Source organism: Heteronotia binoei, chromosome 5 (assembly GCF_032191835.1).
Source record: "Heteronotia binoei isolate CCM8104 ecotype False Entrance Well chromosome 5, APGP_CSIRO_Hbin_v1, whole genome shotgun sequence".
Classification (NCBI taxonomy): Eukaryota; Metazoa; Chordata; class Lepidosauria; order Squamata; family Gekkonidae; genus Heteronotia; species Heteronotia binoei.
The window spans coordinates 24,667,714-24,677,304 of NC_083227.1; the positions used below are offsets into that span (position 1 = coordinate 24,667,714).

The following is a 9,591-nucleotide window of genomic DNA, read 5'->3' on the forward strand; positions in this document are numbered from 1 at the left end:
CTAGCAGTGTTCCCTTTAAGCTGAGCCAGTGTGAGCTAGCTCACAGTTTTTTAGCATCCAGCTTGCATATTTTTGTCTTCACTCAGGAAAAATGGCCCCAGAGCAAACTAATCTATGCAGTAGCTCACAACTTTAATGCTAGTAGCTCACAAAGCAGTTTTTTTGTTTTTTTTGCTTGCAAGACTTCACAGCTAAGAGGGAGCATTGCTGGCAACCAGGGGGTAATTTTGTAGAAAAAGAGGTGCTGGAGCTCATTTGCATATGCCAGACACCCCTGACATCACTGGAAGGTGCAGTAAATTATATCAGCTCAGCATCTACCTTAAAATGCTTTTTGAATTGTAATTGTCATAATAAAAACTTACTCCCATCCAATGTTCCCTCTAAGCTGCAGAGTCTTGTGAGCAACAATTCTAGTTTGTGAGCTACTGGCATTAAAGTTGTGAGCTACTGCATACATTAGTGTGCTCTGGGACCATTTTTCCTGAGCTGAGACAAAAATGTGTGAACTGGAGGCTAAAAATCTCTGAGCTAGCTCAAACTAACTCGGCTTAGAGGGAACACTGCTCCCATCCTAGTTTTTAAATCCCTTTCTCCTATGTGGGCCCAGTGGCATGAGGAAGATTTTCATCTGTCTGCTTGATATGTTTTGGTTATTTTCCCATGTTTTTGTGGGGGAAAATATGAGAAAGTTTGTCAAATCTTAAGAGTTCAGCAAAATTCTCAGGGGGGTTGAACAATGGAGCTCAGAAGCAAGGGTTTTTTTTGGGGGGGGGGGAATAAAAAAGCACAATGAAACTTAGATAGATAAAACTGTCTTTAGTTGGTCTTAAAGGTGCACTTGAATACTGCTTTATTCTATGAAATTTAGAGGCCCCTGAGCTCTTGTCCTGAGCTCCTGCCCCAGACGAGGCCTGCTGCTTGGCAACCCTAAGTGCGAGGTGGGTCGCTGTTAAATAAAATCAATATTAATTCAAGCCAGGAGGCTGCTTTGGAAAATTTCCCTGGCATGGTCTAGAAAGGTAGATCCAGGTGGGCAGCCGTGTTGGCCTGAAGCAGTTGAACAAAGTAGAACTCAAGGTGCACCTTTAAGACCAACCAAGTTTCATTTAGAAGGTAAGCTTTCGTGTGCTCTCTAAGCACACTTCATCAGACGAGGGGATCAGGTATTGTGGCTGGAATACATGTATTCCAGCCACAATACCTGATCCCCTCGTCTGATGAAGCGCGCTTAGAGAGCACACGAAAGCTTACCTTCTAAATGAAACATGGCTTAGAAAGGGTTAAAGGGACTGAGCCGCCCGCGTTTCCTAGGCAGGCTGCCTCGGGAGGCGAGAAGCAATCAGGTCCTCCAGCTTCCCACTCGAGGGATCCGATGGCTTTTCTTGCAGGAGAGCGGGAGGACTGAGACTGGATCGGAACCGGGTGGGTTTCCGGGAAGGGTAAAGAGCTGCGGGGAGGGGGAAGAAGCGCCCTCGGGATGGGCAGTCCTGCAAGGTGGGGGGGTGGGGGATGTTTCTTTGGCTTCCCCCGTGCAGAACAGAGCGGTGGTTCCCGCCCCAGGAACTCGGGCTGGATTTTCAGCAAACAGTAGGAGGGGAGATGGGGATCCCTCCAAGCCGTTTGGTGCGGGCGCAGGATCTGGGGTCAGGGGAAGGCATGGGACTGTGATGTGGGGAGAGAGGGAGGCAGAGCTGGCTGGCCCTGTGGTGATGCTGGGCAGTATAATAAAAAGTAGAGACATCACCCTGCCAACAAAAGTCCGTATAGTCAAAGCGATGGTATTCTCAGTAGTAATGTATGGCTGTGAGAGCTGGACCATAATGAAGGCCCAGCGCAGAAGAGTGGATGCTTTTGAGGTGTGGTGCTGGAGAAGACCCTTGAGAGCTCCCACTGAATCCGAGGCTTGCATAGAACTATGGTCAAGATCAGGAGTGGCCAAACTGTGGCACAGGAGCCAGATGTGGCTTTTTCATACATATTGTGTGGCTCTCCACGCGGCTACTGCCCCATTGACTGGCTTGGAGAAAGCATTTGTCTCTTTAAATCACTTATCCAAGTTTAGTCACAATTCAAACCAGCATAGGGGGGATGAATTCATTCTAGATAACAGTTAAAATGGATGACCCTAAAACCATCTAAGGGAAGGGTGTGTTGTAAAGGCTGGCAACTGAGAAATTAGGATCTGGCCCCTTCCAAGGTCTTTCTGGGGTCCTCTCAACCCCACCTTGACCTCAGGCCAGGACATCCTCTCTGGCCTGTGAGATGGCCACAACACCAGCCTCAGTTTCCCACTGGACTAGCCGGATGGCTTGGGTTGTTCTACCCAGCCATGCTGGACATTGTCTTTCTCCGTCGTTCTACTTCCTTGAGGTGCCCAGTGGGAGGCAAATAGTGGAGAAGGCCTCAAAACAACGTATTGCTGTTAAAGATTTTGATTCATGCCTCATTTCAATGGCAGGAATTTTCACCTCTGGCACCTATGAGAGATCCCTACCCAGAAAGGCTACGGTCCCATAGTTCTCCAGCATGACTTCCTCATAGAGAGCTCTTTGGTCTGGATCCAGAAGGGCCCACTCTGCCTTGATGAAATACATGGCCACTTTCTCAACGGACACTGGACACTGAAAAAAAAAGCGGGTTCCCTTGTCAGAGGTCATGTCAGACAGGCAGCACACAAATTCTGAAATCATCTGAATAATATTCTTAAATACCAGTTACTGATGTAACAAACACGAATTTGAGCAGACTTTGGAGGATGGTGAAAGACAGGAGGGCCTGGTGTGACTTTGTCCATGACACGACTGTGCGACTGAACAACCACAACAAATGGTGATGCATGCCCCCCCCCCATCTGTAAGAGAAGAGGGCGCCTGGAATTTTTGAGTGTCCAGTTTTACTGCAAGTGGCAGACGGCAAAGTGAATACCCTGCGGAGTTTCAGCAATGGGAAGGGGTGGTGGTTAATACTTGTGGATTTTAGTGTCTGATTTCCTCAAAAGAATCTTTTCCTTTAAAAAAAACCCCTTTCTTTCTTCCGTGTTGTGATAAATGGGGCTTCTCTGGAGCAGGAGGTGTGTGATACAGCCCAGATGTGCAGGGCCTGCTTTTGGCCAGGGGTGTGGGTGGTGTTATAGCCCAGGATTTAATGTATAGCTCAGCCATCCCTAGGATTTTCCATTCACGTTCTTCTTCTGAACTCTGTTCTCTCATCCAGCTTTTTTTTTTGGTGAATGGGCAAAATTTTGAGAGCAAAAAAACAAACAAACCAGCAGTGAAAATGGTACATTATAAAAGCTCCAGGAGAATTGGCTACATCAGGGTTGTATGGCCTAATATGCAAAGGAATTCCTGCTACAAAAAAGCCCTGGATATAGTTAATTTGTGAAACTTACTGCTGCAGGATATGGTGGTGGCTGCCAGCCTTGAAGGCTTTAAAAGGGGAATGGATAAATACGTGGAGGACAGGGCTACTAGTCATGATGGATAGCTACTCTCCCCTCTCCAATTGTAGAGCCAGTAAGCGCCCAGTTCCTGGGGCACATAGGTGGGAGGATGCTTTGGCTCAGCAGCAGAGTTTTGGCTCCATAGCAGAGCATCTTCTTGGCATGCAGAAGGTCCCAGGTTCAATCCCCAGCATCTCCAGTTAAAAGGACCAGGTCACAGGTGATATAAAAGACCTCTGCCTGAGATCCTGGAGAGCCCCTGCCAGTCTGAGTAGATAGTACTGACCTTGATGAACCCAGGGTCAACAGTGTGATGCGGTGGCTTAAAAGGCAAAATTCAATTTTGGGCTGTATCAACAGAAGTATAGTGTCCAGATCACGTGATGTGATAGTATCGCTTTACTCTGGTAAGACCTCCCTGGAGTATTGTGTTCAGTTTTGGGCACCACATTTTAAGAAGGATATAGACAAGCTGGAACAGGTCCAGAGGAGGGTGACGAAGATGGTGAGGGGTCTGGAGACCAAGTCCTTTGAGGAAAGGTTGAACGAGCTGGGGATGTTTAGCCTGGAGAGGAGGCGGCTGTGAGGTGATATGATCGCCATCTTCAAGTACTTGAAGGGCTATTATATGGAATTGTTTTCTGTGGAAGGTTGGACCAGAACCAATAGGTTGAAATTAAATCAAAAGAGTTTCCGGCTCAACATTAGGAAGAACTTCCTGACTGTTGGAGTGATTCCTCAGTGGAACAGGCTTCCTCAGGAGGTGGTGGGCTCTCCTTCCTTGGAGGTTTTTAAACGGAGGCTAGATGGCCATCTGACAGCAATGAAGATCCTGTGAAGTTGGGGTAGGTATTTGTGGGTTTCCTGCATTGTGCAGGGGGTTGGACTAGAGGACCCTGGAGATCCCTTCCAGCTCTCTGGTTCTATAATTCTAGGGTCTGATTCAGTATAAGGCAGCTTCATGTGATGCTGTTCATGGGCTTCCTAAAAACAGCTGGTCATCCGCCATGCTAACCATGCAAATGCTGGAGTTGATGTGCCTTTGGTCTGATCCAGCAAGGCTCTTCTTATGTTATTTTTTTCTGGCTGTTTTTTTTTTTTTACAGGGAGAAACCAAATCTGGAACACTATAATTCGTTGCCAAAGTTTTCCGTAAGGAAAACATCATGGAGGAAATGTCCAAGATGAAAAAGCAGTGGCAAACAATAGGGGAGGCACCAATGGGGATAGTGAATGTCCCGAAAGTTCTCCAGGCTGGGAGTATCGGGGAATTCCTCCGAAGGAGGCCAAGAGATCCCATGCATCAGCAATCAGCAGTCGGTTCCCTTTCCCTCGCACAGTGGGAAGCCCAGTGGCAGGAGTTCCTCACGACAGTGGAAAACCCTCACTCTGGATGGGGAATTTCCCACTTGCCAGAGAAACCTTCACCCTGGGATGATCCCAAGGCCTTTCTGTCTTCTTTCGAGCAAGTGGCTGAAGCCTGCCGATGGCCGAAGGAAGAGTGGGTGACTCGACTCCTGCCAGCCTTCAGTGGAGATGCTGAGGAGGCCTTTCACAGAATGGATGTCAGAGAGGATTATGGGAAGGTGAAGGCAGCCATCTTGCGATGGGATGCCCTGAGCCGGGAGAAACAGCGCCAACAATTCCGGCATTTCTGCTACCTGGAGGCTGATGGGCCACAGGGGGCTTACAGTCGACTGCGGGAAATATGCCGTGGGTGGCTGAGAGTGGAGAATCACAGCAAGGAGCAGATCCTGGAGCTCTTGGTCCTGGAGCAACTGCTGAGCATCCTGCCCTTGGAGATCCAGAGCCGAGTGAGGGAAAGTGGCCCTCAGAACTGTTCCCAGGCAGTGGCTCTGGCCGAGGAGTTCCTCTTGAGGCAGGAGAAGCAGGTGAGGCACTTCTGATGTCTGGGTCCTGTGAGTGAGGGAAGGGCCTGGGGTGGAGCAGGGGCTGAAATTGCTGTTCATCTCACTGGGGAGAAGGGGAACACCGGAGCATGAAGTTGTGAGGGGGTTTGGCTAATCTACCATTTCTGTTTTGTTTGGCAGTCCTGGCCCCCAAAGATGTTCCTCAGAAGTTTTATAAATTGAAGAAACCCTATCCTGATTTCTCCTCAGCCCCCAGTGGACATGCTAAGCTGAGGGCAGGGGGCAGAACTCTCCCCCAATCACCCTGTTCTGTCGCTCTGCCCTGAACATAAGAAGGGACCCCCTCTGAGAGAGCCAGTTTGGTGTAGTGGTTAAGTGTGCGGACTCTTATCTGGGAGAGCAGGTTTGATTCCCCACTCCTCCACTTGCAGCTGCTGGAATGGCCTTGGGTCAGCCATAGCTGTCATAGAGGTTGTCCTTAAAAGGGCAGCTGCTGTGAGAGCCCTCTCTGCCCCGCCCACCTCACAGGGTGTCTGTTGTGGGGGAGGAAGATAAAGGAGATTGTGAGCCGCTCTGAGACTCAGAGTGGAGGACGGGATGTAAATCCAATATCTTCATCTTCTGCCACTACAGGTACCCTCGGAGGAGGCAGTCGGGAGTGTCTCTGAAGCAGACCGGGCTCCACCTGGGAGTGAGGAGAGGCAGCCCTTGATGGCTGTCAAGGAAGAGGAGGATGAAGAGCCCTTCCTGGTTGGTAAGGAGGGAGGGAGCATTCTGGAGCCTGACATAGGATCCGCATTACTGTCAGATGGTCATCTAGCCTCTGTTTAAAAACCTCCAAGGAAGGAGAGCCCACCACCTCCCAAGGTAGCCTGTTGCACTGAGGAGAACGGTCAGGAAGTTCTTCCTAATGTTGAGCTGGAAACTCTTCTGATGTAATTTCAACCCATTGGTTCTGGTGCTAGTAATGAGGGTGGAGGTAGGACCCCTTCCCCAATTTCTTTTTAAAACAAATATGAATGATTCCCATTTAGGGGAAGGGAAAAGAAAATGTACATCATAGGGCAGGGGTGTCAAACTCATTTGTTACATGGGCCAGATCTGACATAAGTGAATTCTTGTCGGGCTGGGCCATATGTGTCATAAAATGTAATGCCAGGTAGCTGATATGTAAACTTTATAAAAGACACAGACAAACACAATTAAAGATTTTTCTTAAAAAAAACTTAAACTTAAACATGAGCCCGCTTTGGCGGGGAGGGTGGGATATAAATGGAATTAAATAAATAAATACTTTTAATGTATTGACATTCATTACAGAATGGTCAATGCTTTGAGCCTAAGACTCAGGGGAAAACGTGAAATGGCTGGACACTGCGAGCTTTTGTACAAAGAAGAAGAATTGCAGATTTATACCCCGCCCTTCTCCCTGAATCAGAGACTCAGAGCCGCTTACAATCTCCTATGTCTTCTCCCCCCACAACAGACACCCTGTGAGGTGGGTGGGGCTGAGAGGGCTCTCCCAGCAGCTGCCCATTCAAGGACAACTCCTACAAGAGCTATGGCTGACCCAAGGCCATTCCAGCAGCTGCAAGTGGAGGAGTGGGGAATCAAACCCAGTTCTCCAAGATAAGAGTTTGCACACTTAACCACTACACCAAACTGGCTTGCTTTGTGTGCCGGTCAGCCAATGGAGAAAACAGAGGCTTTGCTCTGTGGCTCCTGTGTGATTAAGCAAGCCTGACAGAGCAAAAAGTGATGCAGAAAGAAACAAGAGAGAGAAAAAGAGGCAAATGACAGTAAGTTGCTCGTGAGCCTGATAGGAGCCTTCTGGGGGCCTGATGTGGCCCTCAGGCTGCATGTTTGACACCCCCGCCATAGGGCATGGCTAGACAAAAAGGGTGACCAGGCATACTCTTTGAGGTAGGAAACAGGGTCTGACAGGCTGGGTACAGATGGCTGGCTTGGGGAGGCAGCCTCCTGTCCCGGAAGCAAGCTGGCTGAGGAGGAAGCCCCTGGGGCAGTCAGATGCTGCGCGGCTCACTGCTGGGATTGGGATGGGCTGCGTGCACTCTGGTTTTATATAGCATTTGTTAAATTTTAGAAGGAGGGTATGAGGAAAGAAAAGGGGAGGGAGGTGAACAATAAGGAAAAGCTAAATATCAATAATAGAATCATTTCTACTATCACGCTTGACACAGTCAGTTCTCAGTAACAGCAATAAAGTCTGGAAGTTTCCTATCACAGTACCTTTGTTGCCATAATTTTTCTTAACTATAAAACCATATTTAATCTGCTCTATAAATATAGATCATATCATAACACATACGCTTAATAAGTTGTTTTAATCCATTCATAGAGCGGTGCCCAAAGTTCGTCTGTGTCTTGCTTGGCGTTTCCTTGCAATATATCGGTCAAAATATCCATTTCTGCTATTTCCGATATCGTCTGTAAGAGTTATTCCTTGGAGGGCACTTCTGTTCTCTTCCAATATTTAGCGTATATTATTCTAGCTGCAGTCACTATGTGTATGATCAGGTGCTTAGCTTTTTTAAACACTCTGGAGGAGCGGGCAGACCGCCCAAGCATTTCAGCAGTGCTTCCTGGTTGTTCAGACGGCCAGAGAAGGCAGCAGGGACTGTTCCCTCTAAGCTGCCAAGTCTTGTGAACAAAAATTCTACTTTGTGAGCTACTGGTATTAAAGTTTTGAGCTACTGACTGAAAAAATTGTGAGCTACTGCATAAATTATTGTGTCCTGGGACCATTTTTCCTGAGCTAAGGCAAAAATGTGTGAGCTGGAGGCTAAAAAACTGTGAGCTAGCTCACACTCACTCAGCTTAGAGGGAACACTGGCAGGGAGGTACCCTGGCGATTTGCTACCACTTTGGACATTGTAGCTTTTAAAACTGCTTCCCCAATGTCAGAGGACAGGTTGAGGACAGCAGGAAGGATTGTTGCCTGCTGTGCACATCTGGGTTTCCTTTTTTAGTCCGTCTGTGGGCCGTCCCTGCATTGGCTGTAACTGGCAATCTGTGGACCCAGCCCTAAAGGAAACAAAATATGCACAGATCAGTTAGGAAGGTTTGAGACTCGGCTTCATGCCTGTGTGTAATTGGATCTCTGCTTTTTTCCCAAGCAGATGATATGAGGCAGAATGAAAATGACGATGTTCTCCAGGTACTCTTGGAACAATGGAAGAATGAAGATTTCGAAGGAAACTTTAGGAAACAAGACAGACAACAGAAGCAGGAGAGAAGCCACAGGGTGGAGAGGAAGGAGAACCCTATTCTTGGCCAAGTACATGACGTCCAGGAAATCCCACTACGAGGAGGAAAGACTACCCAAAAGAGAAGGAACAGAGGCATCAATGCTGACCCGAGAATCTACACAGGGGAAAATCAAAATGAAGTCATGGAATTTGGAAAGCGTATCAGTCAGAGCGCGGACCTGATTTCGCACCAACAAATCCACGCCCTGGAAAAACCGTATCGTTGCTCGGTGTGTGGAGAGAGCTTCAGTCGGAGAACGATTCTGACTTCCCACCAAAGAATGCACATGAGGGAAGAGCCAAAAAACCCCGCAGAGTGTGAAAACAGGCACAGTGGAAAATCACACCATCCGAAGCATCAGATAATCCACACAGATAACCCGTATCAGGGCTCGGAAGTTGAAAAGAACTTCAACCCCCTTACTGTGCAACAAATAACACACACAGTGGAGAGGCGGTATCAATGCTTAGAGTGTGGGAACAGGTTTAGGAGAGCCTCACACCTTCAGCAGCATCAGACTATCCACACAGGGGAGAAACCACACCAGTGCTTAGAATGTGGGAAGAAGTTTACTCGGGGATCCTCTCTGCGACAGCATCAGAGAATCCACACAGGCGAGAAGCCTTACGAGTGCTCCGAGTGCGGGCAGAGATTCTGCTTCAGTTCCCACCTTCAGCGGCATCAGACGATCCACACGATGGAGAAACCGTACCAGTGCTCAGAGTGCGGGAAGGCCTTCTGTCACCGCGTCAGCCTCACGGTGCATCAGAGAATCCACACGGGGGAGAGACCGTACAAATGCTCTGTGTGTGGAAAGAAATTTAGCCATTCGTCGTACTTGCTGAAGCACCGAAGAATCCATACAGGGGAGAAACCTTACGACTGTGCTGAGTGTGGAAAGAGATTCAGTTTCAGGTCCCGCCTGCAACGGCATCAACGGACCCACGTGCCAAAAACTGAATAGCTGCTCGGTTTGCAGCCAGGGCTCTTTCAGGTTGATCAAAA

The 9,591-nt window shown here is 48.4% G+C and overlaps 1 protein-coding gene across 1 annotated transcript; it reads left to right on the top strand.

Annotated features, from left to right (window-relative positions):
- The first annotated feature begins 4,656 nt into the window (after positions 1-4,656).
- On the top strand, positions 4,657-9,591 carry LOC132571857 (zinc finger and SCAN domain-containing protein 20-like). The gene is made up of 3 exons (XM_060238650.1): positions 4,657-5,337; positions 5,950-6,127; positions 8,457-9,591. Exons 1-3 carry the CDS (start codon positions 4,666-4,668, stop codon positions 9,548-9,550), a joined length of 1,944 nt encoding a protein of 647 aa, XP_060094633.1. The 5' UTR covers positions 4,657-4,665; the 3' UTR covers positions 9,551-9,591.

What these genes read in the sequence shown, in the direction of transcription:
- LOC132571857 (XM_060238650.1), top strand. Translation starts at nt 4,666, where the DNA reads ATGGGGATAGTGAATGTCCCGAAAGTTCTCCAGGCTGGGAGTATCGGG. An exon ending in TCTTGAGGCAGGAGAAGCAG is followed by an intron (nt 5,338 to 5,949) that starts GTGAGGCACTTC and finishes CTGCCACTACAG; the next exon opens with GTACCCTCGGAGGAGGCAGT. An exon ending in ATCCGCATTACTGTCAGATG is followed by an intron (nt 6,128 to 8,456) that starts GTCATCTAGCCT and finishes TTTCCCAAGCAG; the next exon opens with ATGATATGAGGCAGAATGAA.